The 24623-nt window shown below is 37.7% G+C and overlaps 1 protein-coding gene and 1 long non-coding RNA gene across 3 annotated transcripts in view; both read left to right on the top strand.

Moving 5' to 3' along the window:
- LOC132118650 (uncharacterized) overlaps positions 1-23746 on the top strand; it is a 58308-nt gene extending 34562 nt beyond the window's left edge. For both annotated transcript variants that reach the window (XR_009425927.1, XR_009425952.1), the window contains exons 2-3: positions 6408-6479; positions 23644-23746. This is a non-coding gene — a long non-coding RNA (uncharacterized LOC132118650). The remainder of the gene's footprint in view (positions 1-6407; positions 6480-23643) is intronic.
- Positions 23747-23785: 39 nt separating this feature from the next.
- Positions 23786-24623, top strand: part of rarab (retinoic acid receptor, alpha b) — a 60932-nt gene continuing 60094 nt past the window's right edge. The window contains exon 1 of the mRNA XM_059557026.1: positions 23786-24218. Coding sequence (XP_059413009.1) covers positions 24062-24218 — 157 coding nt within the window. The 5' untranslated portion in view covers positions 23786-24061. The remainder of the gene's footprint in view (positions 24219-24623) is intronic.

Below are 24623 nucleotides of genomic sequence, written 5' to 3'. Positions count from 1 at the left end.
TTTGAAAGCTCAGACAAGATGAAGGAACAGCTGATCATAGCTGTATATGGATTGCCATTTTGAAATAAATTTAGTAGCAGAGCTACTGCAAGCGATTTTTAGTGCTGCAAATCCATTTATCCTTTGCTCTTCATGGAGAGAGCGCGTCATGGTTGCTTAGCAACGGCAGACGCCTCAGGGGCGCAACTGCCCGAGCGCTTTGGAAACAAGGAGAAAGCGGCGCGCCAAGCGATTTCCACGCGTTTTTAGACACGAATTATTGACGACAAAAGCGATGACCCTCGGTGCCCCTCAAGCTGAGATGTTGATGTGATGTGATATCTGATCTAAGTGGGCGTGGTGTGCGTAAGGTAGAGAGGGCATGACTGATGATAGTGTCCTGGTCCAGTCATGACAACGCGATTCTCAGCCTGCGCTCCAGCTGAGTAATCAATTTTATTTTTAAAAATAATGTATATATTTTATATTCAAACTGAAAACATGATGTGATTAACACTCAAGTCATTCAAGTCATCGTGTCTCAAGTCAAGTCAAGTCCCGAGTCTTTAACTTCCAAGTCCGAGTCAAGTCTCAAGTATTTTATTTTTTGTCAAGTCATAAAAATAGCGACTCGAGTCGACTCGAGTCCAAGTCACCAAGTCACAAGTCCCCATGTCTGTTGTAAGATTTGAAGACAACACAGTGCTGCTAGCCATCCCAAAGCAGACAATTAAAGGAGAAGCTCTCAACCTATCAATAAACCAGGTTTCTGAAATACTCAACAATCATCCAAAATGGGGGCGGTTTGATCTTATCAGCATTGAGAACACCTACAGTACGCTTCCTGATTTCATACCAGATGTACATTTGCACTTCCCTCGTGCATTGTGCTGAGAAACATGCAGCTTGACTTTTTTTTTTTTACACTTTCAGAGACCTTCTGATATCCTGACATGTTCTCTCATTGTATGACTCTGTTGTATTGGTCAGCACCACTCCCTCCCCTCTTTACTGAAACACCTCGCCTGACCCGTTTCTTTAAAAGCAACTATTCAATCTTACCCCTCATTTCCAAATCCGCCTCCCTTTCGAATACATCTTATTCTTACGGCTGGAGTAATGGTTCAGACAAAGGCCTGACACAGGCCTATCCTGAGTCAGCCCCTGAACCCGAGGGGGAAACATGTGGCTGTGGCACACACTTCAGCAAGTACGGCTGAGTCTCAGGCTCAGGGGACTCAAGGACAGTTTGGTTTTTATCACTCGATTCCCATCAATCCTCAGCTCCCAAGGACGGAGTGTTCTGAGTGCAGGGGCTTCCCTCCAGGGATCGCCTGTTCCCGTGATTCATCCCCTCTCTCCTCTCATCTCGGCTAAAGCCAGAGCCATGTCGCGTTTAGTCACCCGCTTCGTCCCTGTTGGCCTGGCTGCTGTTACTCACGGCTTATTTCAGGCTACAGTTCTGGCTGCCATGGGAGGTGTGACTTGGCCTTTACACACAGATGACACAGGCGGTACTGTTTGTCTTTAGACTTCTCTGTTGGCCGGCATGGAAATGGAACTTTTTTTGATGTGTCTGGATTGTCTTTGGTGCTCTCTGTCTGTTTAGGTGGCAGATTTGTAACGAAATTTGTAATTTTGTAACTGATAAGTACTTTCTGCAACTGAAAGTCAGTCATTCGTCAGCAAAATCCCCCTGAACAGTGTAAACATTGTGGCTCTGTAGCACTTTCAAATCATTTCTGTTTTGACAACAATTCTGTTTGTTTGAGCAATCCGACCAGCCCGCATAGCAACACTGACTCAGCCAATGGCGTGAGTTTGGGGCGGGACTATCTGTTTGACTGACCAATGACAAACGACGTGATTGTTCCCAGAAACCTGTTTGTAAACAATCATTATTTTTTGCAGTTTCAGTCATGTTAGTTCTTTTGTATGGTAAAATACTTTGTTTTGTCCTAGATTTCGCAAAAATAACATTAGAATGTTGCTGTTTGATTGAGCTGCTCGACTTATAAGCTTAAACCAATGGCATGAGTTTAGGGCGAGGCTGCCTGATTGTTGCTGGGCAGAAAAAGAGACTTTATAAAGAAGAAGTTCTTGCACATGCATGAATAAACTCTATGCTCGCCGACTGCCTACATATTTCTATTAAAATTTTAGTGCTACATGATCTGACAGAATCGTATTCTCTCACAGCAAACAAACAACATTTTAGTGTATTATTTTAAAACTTTAAATACTTTTAGCGTAAAGGTGGATTGTCAACATTGTTTGTTTTCTGTTGTGTGGCACTTTCTCCAGATTTTATTTTGTGCAATATGTCCATACACTGCTCTGTGTTGGCTGCTGAGGCTAAAAACAGAAGTGATCATGCTAAAAGTCAAAACTGTAACATTCAATATATCAGCTCTGCCTTACAGTTAAAAGAGCAATCAGCTTTTTCCTAGAGTCATTAACTGTTGGTTTTCTCTTGAATGAGCCCATGCATAAGCTGGATATTTTTGTTGCATGTCGTAAGCTAATCACTATTTATGAAAATGTTGTTGTCAAATTGTGTGCCTGATGTGGAATATATTATTTAAACATAACATTGACAATATTAGATACTTTAGTCTTTTATTCAAATAGCCTTATATATTATAAAAGATATAACCAGTATGGCTGCCAAGGCCTGTAATGTGTGTGAATTATCTAGATGAAAGATATCTCTTGACATTTGAGTTTGGTGGCTGTTTTTCCATTATGTTATATAGATTGGTGTCGTTTATTGAAGGAGCCCATCTGCTCAGGATTTTTAGATTGCTATTTTGGACAGGTGTTGACATAAAGAATATACACAACCGAAAGTCACCCTCTTGAAAGATATACACACTTACTCAAGTGACTTTTGTATTGCCAATCTTGTACATATCCGTTTATATCTCTTAATTTCTTTGCCCGTCTCGGTCTTTCTTCCTCTGCCTCCCTCTGTTCCTTCTTTTCTTATGCATACAGAAATACACTTTTTTTCCCCCCAAGACCTCCCAATGTATCTCATTCGGACCCCCACTATAGAAGATTGTTTTGCAGAGTTCAGGGGGTAGAGGTGCTTCATCTTGTGTCACTAGAGGGTGGTCCTATTTAGATAGACCAGGTTGGGGTGGGGGTAAGGGTGACCTTTAGCCTTTACAGGGTCATCATCCATTAGGAAGTGATGGGTGGATGTCACTAGTCACCCTGCTATGACAATTTGTCTTCTAGAATATTTTTTTCCTGTCTCTCTAACTGCTCTTGTCAAGCTCAATCTAAAAAGACAAATAGGTGATGCCCCTTTTTCACCCTTTCAGACTGAAGCCCACAAATCTCCGCTGTCTCCCCTGATCTCTTTTGTTCTTTACTCTGCACTCTCTCTCAACAGACAGCTAATAAAGTGTCTGGCAACCTTTGGCATATTAGCTATATATATATATATATATATATATATATATATATAAATGCAGTTTCTTTCTCAGTTTTATCAAAAGTTGTTCCAGTGCTTCTGAAAAGACTCGGGTCAGGGAGGGAAACTGTGGTCTCATGATTCCAGTGCCTCCCATGCATCTGTTCTGCTCTGCGGTCTTGTGTAATCGTTTATGTAATGACAGGTGTCGTTTTAAACTGTGTAGCTGCATAGCAGTTAATTCCTGGAAAACAATTTCTGTTCACTGTCATCATGTAATCCGAAAAACACGACAGATGCGATTAAACGACTAGAAAGCAGATTACCTATGGGTAAAAATAAACCCAATCAACCAAGAATGACATCTATACGGTGATGAAACTCACAAGCGTGTCAACAACTTAATGACCTCAAAAGCAAGAGGAAAAAGTGAGAAATTATATTTTAATAATAAGAAAAACAACGCCTATAATTTAGGGCTATTAATGTAAAAAAAAATTTTTTTATTATATTTAATGAAAAATGAAAGTATTTTTATTCCAATGCATATTACCTTAATGGGAAGAAAAGTCAGAGAACGCTTATAAAAATTATATTTAATGTAAAAAAAAATAAAATAATAGATTTTATAATCTACTGTACTATTTCAATTGACCCTGGATGTGAAAATTCATCTAAAGTCTTTTTTTGTGTGTGTGCGTGTGGGTGTGTTTTTGTGACATATCAGGACACAACTCTGTATAATGACATGGGTATGACACAGATATTACAAGGAGAGGGTGACTCATGAGGACATAACCCATGTCCCCATTTTTCAAAATGCTTATAAAAATCATACAGAATGAGGTTTTTTTTGAGAAAGTTAAAATGCACAAAGTTTCCTGAGGGTTAGGGTTAGTTGTAGGGTTGGTGTAGGGCCATAGAAAATACAGTTTGTACAGTATAAAAACCATAACGCCTATGGGATGTCCCCTTTTTTCACAAAAACAAACGTGTGTGTGTGTGTGTGTGTGTGTGTGTGATTTTACTGTTTTCTACTTAAAATCATCCTTCATAAGGTAAAGAAGCTGTGGTCTAATGGTTAGAGAGTTTGACTCCTAAGCCTAAGGTTGTGGGTTCGAGTCTTGGGCCAACAATACCACGACTGAGGTGCCCACGACGAACCCCCAACTGCTTCCTGGGCGCCGCAACACGAATGGCTGCCCACTGCTCCGGGTGTGTGTGTGTGTGTTCACTGCTGTGTGTGTGCACTTTGGATGGGTTAAATGCAGAGCACGATTGGGTAAGGGTAACCATACTTGCCTGTATGTCATGTCACTTTAAATTAATTTTTGTTGTAGTCTGTATCCTGTAATTTTTAATGTATGCAAATTTTAACCAAAATATCATGCTATAACAATGAGTTTTGTTAAAGCCTCTTTCCGGCTTGTGCTTGATAGAGATGCCAAAAGCCTGGAAGAGCTCCCTTCTACAGGAGACGCTTGGCTTAATATATAACAGAAATAGAAGGAATCTGGTGGGATGGGAACACTGTGTTTCGCTGCGCTATTGCCATCACCCTTTAAAAATGTCATGCACTCTCACCATCTGAAGGTCGGGACGGGTGATGGGACCACTGTTGATAGCAGAGCACTCGGGACAGAAAAGGTGACCTGCTGACAAAGCTTGGTCATGTTTGTAAGACTGGGTAGATGGCACATGTGGCCTTCGCTGCGTGAAATGACATTTCAGTGTCCCTGAGCAAATAGCTCTTGAAGGCGCATCACCAGCACCTTGTTTCAGAGTTTGAGTTGAGAGAGAGTGGACAAGTAACTTTAAACCAATCAGATTCTTCTGGATTGATGAGGTCATATACAACATACCACATACAACAAACTAGTTCCAGGTGTCAAATGACAGTACTTTTTCTCAAAGCTTGCTAGAGTAAGAAAGTAATGTTTTCCTAACATTGACTGTAGTAATGATGGAGTCTAAAGACATTACCTCAGCTAACAGACACCCACAAATGCAATCTCACACTCACTCTTAAAGTACACTTTGTGGTGTTGTCAGGGTGGGTGAAGACAGTCTCTCTGACACACACACACACACACACATGCATGCACTACCTTTCCTTCACTGTCACATTTTTCTTACTAAGCGTTCAAAGACAATAAGCATGAGCACATGATGAGACAGGAAATGTCAGGGTAAGAAAAATCACACTCTTCCATCTCTCCTATACGTATATCAGATGTGTAGCTGCAAACCCCTGATGAGTTTGACCTCTAAAATAAGCCTCAGCAAACCATGAATCAAGACCTTCAAACTGTGAGAAACACGTGACTCTTTGTTGTCACCTCCTTTATAAATCACAAAGCCCGTCACAAGATGATAAGAGATTCTTTAAAGTGACTTCACTGGAATATTCTGTCAGGAGCAGAAACCTTTGAAGTCCATGAATGAAATATTTAGTGATGCATCTGATGTTTTACAAGTGTACCATAGATTAACACTGAGGGCAGTGGGAAAAGGGTAGGTGATGTTATTTTTAGCCTTTAATTTAATTTTATTTATTTTTACCTTACAGTATTCTCATGCCAATCATTTATATCTTTGCAGTTATTTTTCACATTGTTTGTTGAAAAAAAGTAGATTTACCACATTTCTAATTGAAAACCCAGTTATTTCAACCAATTATGATCAAGCTAAGAATATGATTGTGCAATAAATTTAAGTACAAATAAGTAAAGGATAACAAAATATAGCAGTTTTGAATACATTTACTCACTTTATTGTGATATCATGACCGATACTGAATTGATTTGTTAGGTTTGATTTTTATATGGTAGTTATTATTATGCTTGTCAATCTTATGTCATATACTACTTCCCTTTTCAGTCAAGGCCTCTTCCTGAAAGAATAAAAAATACAATATCTATGTCAGTTTCAATTAGAGTAGATGTCTGGTTAGAGAGAATATCCATTCGTTTCTGTGCTCAAGGCCTGTTCTCTTTTTCTCTTTCAGGTGTTTCTCTCTGGTGTGGTGCTGTTCCTTTGGCTGTCTGAAGAGATTTAAGACGGAGAAATCCAGCAGCAGGTAACTCTACTCAGTCATTAAGGCTTTAAGGTTTTATTTGGCCTTTTCTTAAAGGATTCAACAGCAGGAGAAATGGAGAATAAATGAGGTAGGCGTCAAAAAGAGCACAGAAAATGGATTCATGTCATATTTTATTTCCATGTAGCTTCTAATCAGATTGTAGGATCTTAAAGAGTGCTTCGAACGCCAACCAGGATATGAGCTTTATGTGGAGCCTGTTTCCCTCCTCCAAAATCCATCCCAATAAATCACCTCACTCTTACCACACAGATGCGGAAGGTCTTCCTAAAACTGAAATAAGTTGACTTTGGATGTGGAATTGGGTATTGGTGGTTGAGACGTGTCCGTGCCAACTTAAAAGACCAATATTTAAAGCGACCACAGTTGTGTTTGAATGCAGTACAAGTATTGAACAGTTATAAAAATGCAAAGTGATTGTGTGCTTTGTCTATGCTTGATGCCAAGAAGCTTTTGTGCATTTTTTTTCACCTTGTAAATGATTGGCTCAGGGTTTCTGCAAGTCTTAAAAAGTCTTATTTCACCATTCCACAGACCTAAAAAGGTTTGAAATCAGAGCAGAAGGTCTGAAATTCATAAAGCCATGGCATTAAATGCTGCATACACTACAAATAATAATGTCTCCCTCAGTATTTTAGTTTTGTTTCAGACATCCTTAAATCAGGTTTTCTTAGATGTTTTTTTTTTTAAAGCATAAACTTTCTTAATTGATCGATTTCTGTCAGTGGGGTACGAAAATGTGGTTTCCCTTTGAATGAAGTTGATAATCCTGAGCCCTTTGGCTGATATTTGTTCGTGCTTTAATAATAAACTTGCATAATTTTGATCAACTTCACAAGTAAATGTAGCTTTATTTTTATAGAAATGTTATCTTGGTCACTGGAAAACAAGAAAAAAATACAGAAAAAGAACTTTGTTTCTGCAGAGTGATCAGAAAGTACAGTAAAGGTTATTTCCATATTATATGATTATTTTGGATTAGAGCAGATTTATTTAAGCCTTAAAGGTACAATTTGTAAGATATTTGCAGTAAAATATCCAAAAACCACTAGGCTAGTGTTATATATTTTGTCCAGCTGATTACTAACAATATCTCTAATGTTTTCAACTACTTGTAAATCATGAGAAAATTCCCATTCTAAACAGTGACACGGGAAAGTGCAGTCACCTGTCAATGACCGCCTTTACTGATGTAGGAACCACGTGACAACAGGGTCGTGGACAAATGCGGAAGTAGTGTCTAGTGTCCAGCAAACCACTAGCTTGCTTCAAGCCGTTCCTTATTTATTTCTTCTTGCACGTTTTTTGGTAGATTGTGTTACTTATTTATGGAACATAATTACTGCTCACCGTCTGCTGCTGGTTACATTTACATTTAATCATTTAGCAGACGCTTTTATCCAAAGCGACTTACAAATGAGAACAATAGAAGCAGTCAGGTCAGCAAGAGAACAACAACAGTATACAAGTGCCATGACAAGTCTCAGTTAGTCTAGTATAGAACGCATAGCCAGGTTTTTTTTTTTTTTTTTTTTATAAATGAAAAGACAAGAAAAGGAAAAGTGCTAGTGTTAGTTGGTTAAGTGCAGGCGAAATAGATGAGTCTTTAGATGTTTCTTGAAAATGAGTAATACGAATTGAGATTGGGAGGTCATTCCACCAGCTGGGCACAGTCCAGGAAAAGGTCCGTGAGAGTAAAACGTAAGCGTACGGGCCAATCATACTACCCAAGAAGAGTTTGGGACAAGAGGAGAGAAAGAGCGAGGATTAATATCGGTGTTGCATTTTCTAGAGAGCTTCACGACAAACTTCAACTAGAAAGATATGCCCATCTCGCTTGTGTTTTACTCGACAGGTGAGTTGTTTTGATTCGTATCTTTACAGAAAATGTATGCTATTATAATGATCAACAAGATTAGTATTATGGGGCATACACGCAAAACGCGGGGCATCACGTCTCTAGACCCGCGCAAGGACGCATCTGATCCATAGTCTGATCGCGTCTTTGCATCTGTTAAATCCATGGTTTATCTTTCCGTCTGATTGATGGCCGTCAGTAGTTGGGTAGAAGACAACAAATCCTATCATTCCATGCTGCTCCTTAGCGTCATCAAACCACGTGATTGTTATTGTTTTGGTAGTGCGCCCTCTCGTGGCAGGTCCTACAACCTGTACCTTTAAAGATTTTTTGTTTCTTTCTTTCTTTTTTTACATAATATATTCCATTCAATTTATTCCTTACATCATGACATAAAGATATAAAATGATATACAAGACTGGCAATACAAATGTCATAAAATGTCTTAAAAATCTTAAATTTGTCTTCATAAAACCTGCGGAAATCCTGTGGCTAAACTATAAGGAAACAGCCACAAGCTGTTTGCAGCCTTTTTACTTCACATTTGTAGCCTCACGATGTTGATTAAATGTACTTTCTTTCTGGAGTTAAACAAAAGAAATTGTATTTTTTTATATTACTCCCATATTTATTTATTTAGTTATTTATTTTCCCCATACAATGACTCTCAGCAGTGTCCAGTGTTGTTTTGGTCCCCATTGACTTTCGATGTGTGGATAGAAACAGTTCTCTTGTTCTGCAGAAGAAAGACAGTCTCAGAGGTTTGGACTCACTATTACTTTAGTTTTTAATTGCACTTTACTATACTTATGTTTCCAAGAAGGATTTATGAATACATCATATTTATAGTTACTCCTAGTTTTCTCAATAGATCTCGGGTGCAATTCACAAGCCATTTAATTAGTTCTCGATAACAAAAAGCAAACCAGATTCACATCAAAAGGAATGAAATGACCCCACAATGCCTTGTCAGCCCCTAAAAAACATTGCAAATTATTCATTGTCTCTTTCGCTCATTAGCATATAGTTTGCATCCTTTATAAGAAAGGAAAAGATGTGGTTTCTCCTCTCAGAGCGGTTCCCCCCGCGGATCTGCAGAGGGAACTTGGCGAGCGTGCATCACCCCAAACACTTCAATGTTATCTTCTCTACTTCCTCCTCGTTCCCACTGGGACTCTCGTCCTCGCTTTGAAGTAACTGCACTTGAAAAAGACATCTTATGCACGCTGAGAGGAGTAATATGAAAAAACGTCGAGAGGAGATTGGTTTTGGCTGCTCGAGTTTGAGGGATTTGTGGGTCAGACTCAAAAACTGTGCACAGCAGCGAAAGGATGTAATTGTTGTCGTTGCTCAAAATCAAGCGAGTGCCATTACGAGAAAAACTCCATGTGCAATGTGGCACGCTGTCTGTCTCTTCCGGCCCACTCGAAATAGCGAGACCTCCCTCCTCATTTGGTTGTGAAAACATCACTCAGTCTTGTCAGTGTGTGTCCTTTCATGCATATGATCTGGCAAACAAGTGGATCTCTTCCCCCTATATCTATAGTTTGCATATATAGTAAACGCTTTAATGTGCACCAGCTCTGCTTGGTTGCTGCTGGCTTCTTTAAACCAGCCTATTTTAGTTGTGATGTTCATTTGATGTTAATTGAAGCCAAGGGTAATGACAGCGCTGGCAGGCACACTTGTTCTACTTTGAGCCCAGAATCAAAAAGCAGGCTGCAGCTTTCTGACATTTTCAGTATCTGACACGAGCGATCGTTTTCTACCAGATGCCAGGGATTTCGTCGGGGATAATATGATGATGCTATGGGCTGTCGTAATGAAGGATCGGGTGATGAAGGCTTGTTTTGGCACGTAACAGCTGGCTGACATAAATTTAAGAAGACCGCTCTGTGATGCATGTTCTGCGATTTGTAGGGATTGTTGAATTTATACAGTTTGGGAACTGAATTTATGGTAAGAAGACGTGATATGGTGTTTTATTGTGTTGTGATTGTTGTTGACATTTATTGGAGTCATAATACTTGGTCAAGCCTTGGTGATAGTTATACCAGTCTTCAGGATGATAAGCAGGCAAGCTATGTACAGTGTTTAACAATGTATTTAGTAAAAAAATTTTTTTACATAATATATGTGTCTGTACTGTGTATATTTATTAAGTATATATAAATACACACATATACATGTATATATGTAAGAAAAATATGTTGTTTTTATATTAAATATATTTATATATAATATAATTAAAATTTAATAAAATTTAAAATCAATTTTTATGTAAATATTGTAAATAATTTAATACCCTCATGTTGTCATATTATCATAAGTTTTAAAGAATGATTGAATATCATCCTCTTGTCATAATATTTTTAAGGAATGATATTTCAACCCATTTATGCTGATGCGTTTGACATGTTTGTAGTATTGCTTTTTTTAACGTTTTCTTTATTTTGCAAAGAAAAGTAATAGACCAACCGACAAGTCAAAGCTCATCTATATCAATATTTAGTGTCTGAAAATGTGTTACTTTTGTAATCTGCCAAAGTCTTCCGAGCACATGGAATACCTCTCAGATATCTCTCAAAACAACCGTGTTTCTCATCCAGATATCTTCTAAGGCATGAAAGGGTTAAGAGTTGTAGACTTGGTTTATGGGGCGGCATGCTGTTTGCGCCAAAGCCATCGGAGGGGGTTTGGTTATTGCCGGTAATAGCATCATTAGGGGGAGAAGTGTTCCAAACCATATTAAAGCCTTATAGCTGTATCAGTCATGTGAAATGATATGCCTTTGTTACGCCAGAGTCAGCCCACCGTTTCATCTACCTAACCCAGAGATATGGCTTTCATTGCTACTGGGCCCGCTGCAGTGATAGATGATGCTGTTTCATGTGCCAGCGGAGGCGTACAGCTCTGCTTTCACTTGTTTTTAATTAGCTTTCCAGTGCTAATCGGGATGATTTTATTGAGTCCTTCCTCACTTTAAGATCATTTTCACCGGTCTCAGAAGAATTTTCACTCAGGCTCTCCAGCGCTCGCGGTACGATCTGTTTCCTGTGTAATTTTGAGATAAGGTGAAACAGTTCGACCCTCCATGCTGAAACTCTGCACGTGCGGTTTGGGCAAGATGGTGTGAGAAGATATTCCTCCATCTCTCTCTCTCTCGCTCTGCTGAAGGGAGGAGGGAGGTAAGGTATGCACCAGGGGAAAGAGTTCCTCTCTCCTCAGTTAGGGTCATGTGAGCCGCTTGACGGATAAGCCTCGTTGCGGCGGGCAGAAAGAGCTAGAGGCGCAGTGCTGATTAAAACTCAGACTGCTATCTATCATCTGCCTTCCCCCACCCTCCTCCAGCGCCGTCTTCCTCATATTATTCTCTGGTGTGGGCGCCACGTAACAGATGGGTTTCCCAGAATCCAATATCGTTCGGTGGGGTAAAAGCCATTTGCATGTGCCCATCACCCTCCTATTCCTTACAGTGTGAGTAGACCTCTGTGTCATGCATCTCTCTCTCTTTTTCTCTTTCTTTTCTATCCTCTCTCTTTCGCAATGTCCTCATTTCTCTCAGCTAGTCCTCTTATCTTTTCACGGTGGCTTTTCTTCTGAGACCATCTTTTCTTTAGTTTTTCTCTTTCATTATGTTCTTTATGATTCTTTATGCAAAAAGAGTGTTTTTTGGCATGATAGTGACAGTGTTTACATGGGCAAGGAATTAATAAACATTGCACACACATATTAAAGGGATTGTTTAGCTAAAATTGAAAATTCCGCAATCGTTTCCTCACCCTCATATTGTTCTAAACTTCTGGATTTGTTTCCTCATAGACTACTGAAGATGTTCATGACACTCTTGTCATGTATTGACTGAATGGTGAACAAGGGCTGTCAAGCTCCAAAAACGACAAAAAAGCAATACAGATTTATTTGCTGTTCCAAGTCTTCATTTCACAGCTTTTTGTGAGGAAACGATAGAAATTCAATTGAAAAGTCATTATTTAGTGATAGTCTTCCCCTCTCATATCTTATGCATGCAGTTTCAAAATGTGCAAATGTAAATTTCATGTTACAAGATGCAATGGAAGAAATGACACTTGACATCATTAAACCTGGTATGACTTGGCATTTTTGTATATACACCACCGTTCTAACGTTTAACATCACTAAGATTTATTTATTTTTATTAAAATGAATATCTTTACGATTTTAATTAAAATGTTACAAAATATTTGTTTCAAAGAAATTCTGTTCTATTAAACTTTCTGTTCGTCAAAGAATACTGAAAAAAAATGATGCAGTACATCAGCATTATAGAATGTGAGACTGAAGACTAGAATAATGGAAAATTCACCTTTGTCATCACAGGAATAAATCACAGTTTCTTAAAGTACAAAAATGTTTTTCAGATTGTGGCAATATTATAGTTTTACTGTGTTTTTAGCAATTAAATGCAGCCTTGGTGATCATACGAGAGTTCTTTCAAAACTTTACTATCCCAAACCTTTGAATATCAGTGTATACACATGTGAATGAGATTTGAAATCTCATTCACAATCTTATACAACACCATATTATCATCGATAATCTTAACAACACCAGTTTCAGTGTATTCCTTGAACAAAACCTTTGTATGACTTCAGAAATGCTTTTGTTGCTATTTTATCACCAGTCTCAGTATTCTGATATTCAACATTCTCTGTTTCTGGAAGAAACATAAGGCTTTCGAATGACATGAGGGTGAGTAACTGATGACCAAATGTTCATTTTGTTGTGTGAACTATAAGATATTTAGAATTTCAGGAAGTTTGTTTGTAAATAAATTAATTTTCATCAATGTGACACACAGCAGCCACAACAGCATATTGGCAAATTATTATTATTATTTTTTATTTTTTTTATTTATTAGAAACATCCCCATTACGCATGAACTATATCATGAAAAATCTTGATTCTCACCTTCATAGATTATGTTAATAATGATAATATGTCATGTAGTAGTAGCCTATTAACTATTTATAAAAACCTGTCTGTTTACTTAAGTAACAGATATGGGGGTCATGCCATAACATATTTTTAATACAACTGACTTTATATTAAATGTGAATTTAACATTGAAAGTTAATGTGGTATAAAAAAAACGGCTACTAATATTTCATTGTACAGAAAGAGAGCAAATAACATTAACATTATCAAAGATCATTTTTACTGACAGTCTAGAGTTCAGTCACTCTCAAAATCTCCCATTAAAATCACTGAAACCGTTAACACTGTGAAATCAATAATATTATTTACAGATTCATACATACATCTGTACTTTGTTGTTTCTGATGAGAGAATTCACCAGAAAGAGTAATTCAGTCAGGAGCGAGTGAAGAAAGCACGGGCATTTTAGCGATGACTCATCTGAAAGCCTCTGATTGGCCATTGCATTCATAAGCTCAACAGAATCTTGTGTGATTGGTTATAATGCGCAGCGCTATAAAAACGCGTCTATCTCTGGCTCACCGCCAGCCAGCGAATGCAGATCTGAATTTAGCAGCTGATGATATGAGTCACTGAGTTCTCACGCTGGTGTGATGGTTTCAAATATAGAAAATATAAATCTGCTATTTTTTGTCTTTTGGAAACTGCATTCAACTTGGCTCCCCTCTGTTATAAATTACACGCACATCAAACTAATGTCACAGTGGTATCGTGTACTATAATCGAATGTAGCCTAACTTATACCTGTCGAACTGTAGACAGCACACCTGGTCTTCATCTAATATCTAAGATCTTCATCGCTAGCAAACAATAGCCTTTGCAGATTTGCTTTGATTTGAGTGAACCGCTTCAGACGGCTCAGCGCGTGCGGCAGGGAACTGCAGTTTTGTTTCATGCAGCATGGTTTGCACTTCCTTAGGATTTATTTCGATAGATGAAGGCACTTCTATGTATTAGATTCATTTTAGGTTGAACATTTTCTGCTGGTTTGCAAAATGAGGAAGGTGATAATTTGTGTAGTTAGGGCATGAGGTCAAGAATTTGGTTTCTGCCTCATTCTGTGTGCAGTAAGAGCTCAGCATGTCTTCTTGTAGCCAGTCTCTCTCTCTCTCGCTCGCTCTCTCTCTCTCTCTTTCATTTTCTGTGTCCTGGTGGCCTGATTTTCAAGCCCCTCAGTAATAGGATTATGTGTGCGATGGCTGACTCTGTAAGAACAGAAAAAAAAAAAAAGAGATGTCAACACAGTGTTCTTGATGGACACAAATGGAAAGACCTTTAAAAACGATCTCCTAGTAACAAGAGGACACCCTTGGGTTTCTAGGAAACAGTCTAGCTGGGAGATCACAGAAAAATGGGTTTAAGAGACAGAAACAATGTGAAAGACAAAAGTTTTGGTTACCATAGAATCATATACTCAGTTTACATACTCAACAGCCTATGTATCATCATATTCTCCAAAGTTAAGCATGTATATTCTCTTTCTATCTCACTTCCTTTGATCTACACAAACATTTATAATTAGGCTCTATCTGATGCTACAGTGTATGTTCCAATGAGCATGCCAAAAAAGTGTATTTTCTTTCAATTATCCAATATGTTTTTGTCCTGTTTAATCCATCACTTCTCTCTTGTCTTATATAATGGACCTATATACTCTCTCCTGAAACAAACAAACACCTATTACATTAAACAAAAATGTTGTACTAGTTGAATGAGTTTAAAGTGTGTGTCTAAATTATAGGATGTATAGATCTTCATTCCTCTGGTAAATATGTACCATAACAACAGGAGCTTTGGCATTTGGGACACATTCTTATCTTTGATGGATGCTATTAATCTTACTGACCACCCGCAGATAAAACACACACACCATCCCGCCAGTAACCTTTTCTCAAATACCAGGTGTGTGTGTGTGTGTTTCTGCTTGTGTGTAGATGCTTCATTCCATAAAAGTAGAGTTCATTCTTGAGCTCCACTTGAGTGACGTGCTTCGCTGTTGTCTTGTACCTCGGGTACTCAAGCGGTTTTTATTCCACCATCCATGTCTCTAGAACCCTTTGTCTGAAACATTTGTTGATTAAACATGCCATGAAGAATTTCCATGAAATGATACGGCAGTATTTAGAAGGTACTTATAAGAATATTATAGTATTACCATAATAAGGAATATATATATATATATATATATATATATATATATATATTTATTATTTAGACAAAACAGTAGAGTATTTTAAAACCTACTTTTTATCGGTTATCAGCTAAAACATGAGTATAATTACTGGCTTATGTGTTTGTATAAATCCAGTCATGTAATACTGATACCAAATTATAGGCCTATATGCCATAAAGAATACCATAGTATAATTGATGCACAAAATATCAGTATTCTATTTATTTTTTAATTCTGTTATTTGTGTAGTTTTTCAATGAATATAATGAGATTATTCCTCAATTCATATCACTTTTTTTTTATTCATTTATTTAGACAAATAATAAAAAAGGGTAATATCTGGTATAATAGTTATGAAAATAATTATCGCCTTATCTGTTCTAGACAGAATATTAATTTTGGTGCATCCCGAATTGGCATCATGGAAGTGTCCAAAAATCATGGTGTGACATGTTTTTGTAAGGAATACGCACATGCATGCTGCAAATGTGTGTAGTGAATAGCGATCATGTGTGTATCTATAGATCAAGCCTTTCTTCCTGTCTAATTGAAACGCTCCCTTGGTGCACTCTATATGCATGATGTACACATGCATTTAGCTCTCGCTCTCTCATAAAGGTGATAGTCCTCGTTTAGTGCTTAGATTTATTACCTCTGCTCATCTCATACCTATAGTAATGACCTTTGAAACTATTCTCTTCTCTCGCTCTCGAACCCTCCCTCTCTCCCACTTGTCTCCTTTACCACATGTCTGCAGTCTCAATTCATTTCCTTTCATTTCATTTGGCTGTCTTAATGGACGAGAGGAAGGGGAAATAGAGCCCATTACTGGGCTATGGACTTTCATCATCTCTCTCGTTCACCTCCCCAATCCCCCCCCCCCCCCCCATGGCTCTCTAATGGCTAATGCTAATGAACAGAGACATCTTTAACAAAAAGACATTGAAGCAAAAAACAACCTTCTATTTCACAGAGGAAATTGTGTTTTACGGTTCTCTCTCGCTCTCTCTCTCTCTCTCTCTCTCTCTCTTTCTCTCTCGCTCTCTCTCTTTGGGTTTGTGTGTGTGTGTGTGTGTGTGTGTGCACTTTATCTAAGAGTGGTGCTGGTAGACATGACCATGCCAAGTACAATGTATTGACCTCTGGCCTTGAACAAATGCTAATCAATGAGTCCAGCAGTCCAAGTCCAAGAAGTCCTTGGGGACGTCTTTCAAACCCCCTCCGTTTGTGGTCTAGACAGTGACAAGATCCTTTAGGAATAATTTTTATTCTAAACTACCATTGGCTGATTCAGTCCAACCACTTACTCCTTAAAATCTGCCAGGAAGGTTGCCAGTTCCCTTTATTTTTTTTTCTTTACTTGCCTTGCAGTATGTTTACACGCCCTGTTCTTTCGTTTGAAAGGTTGCCAGATCCTCTTACTTTAGTGTGTGGTCTGTTTTCAAGGGCTTTTGTTCTGACGTTTCTTGAAGCACACTTAAGTGACCCCAGAGGAGTTTTCTCATGGAAAGAGTGTCACTTTCACTCTAATATTTCTCCCCTCAAACACAGTTTTGCATCTGACTGTGCAGTTGCAATACATGTATTGATGGAGTTCTCATATCTATATTTGTGTGTGAAGTGGATGTCGGTCAGATTAGGGAATGTTTTATACGGGCGGTTTCTTCCTCAGTGATTTTGGTTTGTTTGTAGCAAGAGAGCAGTTGGTCCAGATATTGTATGTTACTGTGTGTGAGCGCGATTATTATTATTTTTTTATCAGTGATACTTTGAAACCCTAGAAAGATATGAGATGACTGTAACAATTTAATGTTTGAATACATGGTGCCAAGGCGTGCTCAACTAAATAAGTGCTTTTGGAGATGTGCCAAACAGGGACGCCGAAGATTATCAGCCGAAAGTGGCATTTTCAGTTTTAACCCCAAAAGAAAAAACGGCCGGAGAAATATACTGCGCATATCTCAAGCTCTGATAATATAATAGCTTTGTGGGACTATGCATTCCTTAGGCAAAAAAAAAAAAAAATAGTTATATCTGATTTTGTTGCATAGAACTGAATAAAAATAATATATTGTTATTTAATATTAATTTATTTTTTGGTCATTGTATTATGTTACTTGCGGTTGATTTATTTGCTTTTGTTTTTCATATTTAGTGTCATTTCAAATTGAGTTAAATTGAAAAGTCTTACAAGATAACGTTTTAAAATAATAAATAATTATTACAAAGCATTTTCAGTATGGGTTTGGGTTTTTTTGGTTTCAGCCCAAAATTTTCATTTTGGTGCATCCCTAGTCCTGATACTTACGTTATGGCTAATAATTATTAAGCTATGGCAATACCGACAAATGGAAGGAAAAAAAAAGGAATGAAAAACTACATTGAAATTATGTGATAAGGAAAAAAAAAAAAAATCACATTTCCCACAAAAATATTAAAGGGGTCATATGACGTTGCTAAAAAGAACATTATTTGGTGTAATGAAATGTATTTATGCGGTTTAAGGTTAAAAAATTACATTATTTTCCATACTGCACATTATTGTTGCTCCTCTATGCCCCGCCTTCTGAAACACGTAATTTTGTTTTTACACAGCTCCTCGTTCTGAAAAGAGAGGTGTGCTCTGATTGGTCAGCTATCCAGTGTCTTGTGATTGACTGTCAGAACAGACAGCATTGTAGTCTTCTCTTCCAGGATCAGGAAACAGTCCTCCATAAAATGCGCTGCACACGTCTGAATATTTGAGTTGAACTGTTCTGGAACAGTGTTATAAATCCAACTTAACCACTGATTTCTAGTCGTGTCAAAGTAGTTTCGCTTTCACAACGTAACACACAGTGTCTCCACAGCATGGTGGCTGCTGCAACAGTGAGAATCAAAGTTGCACCTTCTTTCTTTACCTGAACATTTGGCCGTTATGCAAATCTTCCCACACAGTGACGTAGACATGTGGGGCGTGTTTAACCGGGGCGTTTTAGGAGGGAGTGGATGAGTCTAAACTCTCTTTGGGTTTGAGAGTCTTTGCAACTTATCTATTCACAAACAGCTTGTACTGATATTGTACATTCCTGAATACATTATTAAAGGTATAGTTCATCACAATATGAGTATTCTGTCATTATTTACTTCAAACCTGTATAAGTATATTTTGAAGAATTTTGAAGAACCAAACAGTTGGTCCCCATTGATTTCCATAGTAAAGAAAGAATTCCTGCGGAAGTTAATGGGGACCATCAACCGTTTGATCTCCAGCATTCTTCAGAATATCTTCTTTTATGTTCAACCAAAGTCCTTTTAAGACAAGTCATGTCACTCAGCGGCCATCTTTGAAACGCCTCTTGGGCATCCAAGTTCAACTGCTATCTCTTTGAATGGAGAAACATCAAATTCTACAAAACTGTTCACTAGACTTGCGATCAAATTTCATATTTGAAATCACCAAAGAAATCTGATAACAGTTGTGTAATAAATGTTGTTTCTTTTGCTTAATGTTATAAAAATCTTCTTTTTCAGCCTAGATCAGCCAGTGCGCATGCGCAGCCTTGAGCGCACGTCTCAGAACGCTGTTTCTATAGCAACCGGACACTTCTAATGGCAGCTGCAGTGACGCACTGACTTTACCGATTAGCAATTGGCTCCTTCATTCAGAAGGCGGGGCTTCCTGCGATTGAGCAGACATATTGAGAGTTGTAGTTTTCCCTATTCAAAACTATATAAGTCACACGTCATGGGTATTATATAATCTTTGGTTCAACTCAAGAAAGAATTTCATACAGGTTTGAAACGACATGAGGGTGAGTAAATGATCAGTAAATGGGTGAACTATTACTTTAAGCTCTTTTTAATAGACAATATTGAACATGTTTTAGGTCAACTTAAAATAAAAGGCACATTTTTTAACTCTTTACAGTGTACAGTGTGTGTATATTTTATGGGTAATTCTTATGATTAGGGTTATAGTGTGGGACGATAATGTACAATAAATACTGTTGACAGTTGCAGTCTGTAGCACTGTTAGAAAATGTTGGTTTTACTGGCTCTGACATTTCAGTCATTCATTAGTGCAAATATGTGAGACATGGACCAGTGCCACAGGCAACGTGAAAAGGAAACTGTGTGTGTGTGTGTGTGTGAGCTCTTAAAGTAGGTCCACATGTCTCTCCCAGTTATGCTGAGATAGCAAAGGTCAAGGTTCCTGAATCCTAGGCCACGAACCTTGACCTTTCGTTATTGCACATTTCCCTCAGTCTGCCAGATCTTCTGTTCTCTCACACACAGACTCAGTATCTGTATTCTCATCATTGCCTCAAGATATGCCATTTCTGTCCCCTGTTGTCATTCAAAAATAGTTTCCATGGTCAAAGAGACAACCAACCAGCATGTTTTAATAGAATACAAATGTCAAAATCAACAGATGTAAGTCCTAAATGCGTTCACATACACAGCACTAAATTTGATTCCTTTGAGTGCTGGTTAAGGCATGTATAAGATGAAAGCACATTGCTGAAGAGCATGCATGATGAATGATGTGCATAAATCTGAGCTTGCGCTGCATGCATCCATATTTAGAAAGATGATTAATTTCTGACTGCAGAGATTTCTAATGACATTTCCTTCTTTACAAATGGGTGATTGACATAAGCCTTTTGTTTAGTGGATCATGAAAGCATAAAATCTGATTGTGAAATGGTTAATAAATCTTAGATTATAAAACTGTTTATAAAATATTCAATAAAATAACTGTTAATTTTCATTCCAACACTTTCAACAACACACAACTGTGAAGGAAATGAGTAATAAAAGGATAAGGAGTGTTAAATTGATAGATAGCATGTGGTTTAGTGATTAGTAATGGTGAATTTTTGACTATTTTTTTTAAGTACACTCAATTAGTCAGAGGAGATTATATCTCTTTCTAAAGGGCATTTGTCACACACACACACACACACACACACACACACACACACACACACACACACACATACACACACACAAAACTTAAAGTTCATGCGGTCAGTTTTTAGTCATATGACAATTTGTAAGCACGCACTTTATGAAATATATAATTATTTTGTCACTGAACTGCATAAACAAACATACAGAATACATTACATACACCAAATTATACTTATTATGTTTGATTGTTATTGTGCAGCATGTGTATACAGAGTGTATGGGAGCATAAAGAGAGGGCACTTCTGATGTTTTGGTATAAAACAGTAGTTTTTTCACTCTGAGTGTGTGTTTGTCAGTGTTTTTGCTGAGCTGTGCGTCACCTTCAAGTCTTGCGTGTATGTCTTGCATGGGAACTAGTGTGCCTTCGCCCACACTTACTTTCATTGTCAGATTATTTGTGTATATGTGTGTCTATGCCCCTTATAGCGATCGATAATATTGTGTAATATTACGATTTAAAATAACTGTTTCCTAAGTGAATGTATTTTAAGGGAATTTGTTTTTTTTTATGATGCAAAGCAGATTTTTCAGCATCATTACTCCAGTTTTCAGTTCACATGATCCTTCGGAAATCTTTCGCAATACTGATTTGCTGCTCAATAAACATTTCTTATTATTATCAATAATTCTGCTTAATATTTTTGTGGAAACTGAGACTTTTATTTTTGAGAATTCTTCGATGAATGGAAAGAATAATAATTCATTTGAAGCAGAAACCTTTTGTAACATTATAAATGTCATTACCATCACTTAATTTAATGAAAGTATTAATTTATTTTTACTGACCCCAAACTATTAATAACTATTAAATTGTATGCTCTTTCTGTCACTAAATATCTTTCTTTCAAAAAATAAAATAAATAAATTGAGCTTTATTTGTTTGTTTGTTTATAAATACATTCAATTAATACATTTTAATATTTGAAAGTAAATGGCTTTCGTTTAATTCACAGGCACTAACCATAATTTTTCTAATTGCAATGGCACAATTTCATTCAAGAAAAAGTTAGATCTGCTAAAGATGAATGTTATTTTGAGATTAGCCCCAAAGCTAACAGACATGGACTAAAAGCAAAATATACTTGTGTCTTGTCATGAATCGAATAATTTCTAGTGAGGTGATACCTCAAACCGATTTAACCATCTTATGGAAACATTTCACATCTCTTTTTTTTCTCTTTTTTCCATCTTGGTTTCTTTACTCCTGTCTGTCTTTCACACAGATACAGTCCTCTAATCTCTCTTTCTCACACACTCTCTGGCATTGAATTAGTTTGAATTAGTGAGTTCATTGCTATGTAAAGGGGACCAGTGGGGTTTAACCTACTTAGTACGCCGTTTAATAATGTATGAGTGAGATTTGAGAGCCGTGTGCAGCACAATAAGGTGTCTTCACTTACTCTTTTTCAGCTTTGATCTCTCCCTCTTGCTGCCTTGTTTTTTTTTTGCTTTTTCTCTTAGTTTCTCATTCCCGCTTTGAGCGCCACCCCCATGACGCTCTGCATGCCTTCTGGGAAATTCATAATCCATATTCCATATGATAGGATATTTGAATTAGATTTATCTGTGCGGTATTTCGTATCTGTTGTGTAGTCTGGAGAATGGATGGGTGGAGTCGAGCAGTAAGACGCGAGATACGGTAATACAAATGGATTGGAAGGATAGATGGATGTGGGACGGTGAAGAAGCACCACAGGCTTGCAGACAGACAGACTCATTACAGATATGGTGCACATCACGGGGTCTTCAAACAGAGTTTTTCCTCCTCCACCTCACAGTTCATGCAGGTTTTGCCCAGATAGACAGTGTTAATGAGGGTTTCTGACAGACGGTCTGTGTGAAGATCCTGCTCCGTGTTCCTGAGGGAGCTCTACAGTTAACAAGCTCACTGGGGAAGAACTTGGCAGCATTTTCCCACGCTGTCAAGAACAGGCCCTGAGTGTTCAAATGCAGTCTTTCCCTCTTTCTTGCTCTAATTCCTCAGTTTATTTACACTCTGCCTGAGGTTCGATGTCAAACTGGATGTACTGTGATGTTCCAGATTTCTGTCAGCGAAACCGTAAGAATGGAGAACACATTCCTATGATTATAAAGAACCAGAGTTCAGCAGTCATCGTATCTTATCTGAGTGTGATCTGTGGTGTATGACAGTGTATAATACGGGTTACAGGGTTTTCAATTGGCAGTACTGATAGCGATATCTAGAAAGCATGGCCAATTTTTTCTTAATATTTTTTATTTTTAAATAAAAGTAAATGATTTTCACAGTCAACTGAAAAGTAGATACCTTCATGTGAAAGCATTAGTGTAAGTCAACACAACTCTGTCTAATGATACTACAACATGTTCTCTATGGTACTGTGAACTCTTTAGATCCCACTGAATTAAAATGACATTAATTGGTATATAAATGACATTAATTTAATAACATTAATTTATGTACTGAAAGAGCAAATATATAATCGTTCAAAAGTTTGGGGTCAGTTTTTTTTTTCTTCCAGCAAGGATGATTTCAATTGATCAAAAGTACCAGTAAAGACATGTTTTGTTACAAAAAATTAATTCAAATATATGCTGTTCTTTTGACCAATTTCTTTTTTTATCCATTTCTACAGAAATATTAAGCAGCAGTTTTCAACTTGGATATTAATAAGAAATGTTTCTTTAACAGTGTGTTCAAATTGTTTCTGAAGGATCATCTGAAACTAAAGACTGGAGTAATGGCTGCTTTAAAAATTATATTTTAAAACACAATAATATGTAATATTCACAATGAAAACAGTTATTTTAAATTGTAATGATATATCACTATATTGTTGTTTTTATTATATTTTTGATGAAATAATGTGATGTTCTTTATACATGTTCATTTAGGAATGACATGATTAAAAACATAATTTAATCCATAGTATGTGCTTTTAAGGAATTACTGAAAGATTTGGAAAAGCATGTGTGATATAATGACAGCAAAATGAATTCAATGAAAAAATAGATTATGCATTAACATTATTGGCTAAGCAAAAAAAAGAGAGAGTTTTATCCAATGACTAGGCCGATATATCTATATACTGGTCACAGCGGTTTACAGGAGGATTATTTGAAGTGCACACACGCAAACACATCTGACAACTAAACAATGTCCTCTTGTCTGATCCTGTCCACTCTTTTTCTGTCTTTCCTAGGTTACCGTGTCGGACTGACTCGCTCGGACAGGTTTGACCCCTCCGGAGCACTGCTTCTCATTTCCTCTTGCGTCACGTCACCTGAGATCAGGCCCTTGTGTAGCTAGAATATACTGTCTCAGCACACTTTTATTCTAAGAGAACTGTGGGATTGAATCCAGAGAGTTACATAACACCAAAACAAAGAGTGCTACACCTGTGAGCCATACACTGTGATCGAATGGAGTCATAACCACTCATATGCACCCTGGATCACCAGTCTGTCTCAAGCCACAGTAGCAAGCGCCCGCGCTGACAATCGCAGTCAAAGCTCTCCTAGTTGGATTACCAAAAGTAGCTCATGATGGGAAAGTAGACATCCGGCATCACGGATAGCCTTCACAGAGGTCTGGGACTCAGTGCTGTATCTGAGCGTGCCATGTCTGGAAACGGCAACCCCGGAGGTCTGGGCAACCATTTAGGGGGCTTCCCAATGTCGCACTACCCTTACTTCTTTCCTCATATGCTAGGAGGGCTCTCGCCTCCTACGCTTCCAGGACTTCCTGTCAGTGGATACAGCACTCCGTCCCCTGCAAGTGAGTACCCTCCTTTTCTGGTGGGAAATTTCTGCATCTCGCTATCAACCAATGCTTTCAGGTGTGACACACACATAAAGAATGGCACATAGTGGACTATTGTGAAAAGTACAAGAAGTACGTACTAAATAAACACTTGTTACCTGAGGCTTATCATGCACAGCACAGTTAAATCCTTAAAGAAACAGCTCATTCCAAAATGAAATTGATGTCTTTTTTTATATATATAGTTTATTTTCTCCAGACTGTAGTTCATAGAATGGAGGCAATATGTGCCTATATTTCAATTGTGACTTTCTATTTTAAACATAATCTCACAGTTGCACAATTATTATTATCTTTTTGCTATTTTATGCCGCAGTGACAGGGACTAACAAGAAAGGATGGAAAAATATAGCACTATAT

This window comes from Carassius carassius, chromosome 1 (genome assembly GCF_963082965.1).
Source record: "Carassius carassius chromosome 1, fCarCar2.1, whole genome shotgun sequence".
Classification (NCBI taxonomy): domain Eukaryota; kingdom Metazoa; phylum Chordata; class Actinopteri; order Cypriniformes; family Cyprinidae; genus Carassius; species Carassius carassius.
This window is presented reverse-complemented; position numbering and strand designations above follow the sequence as displayed.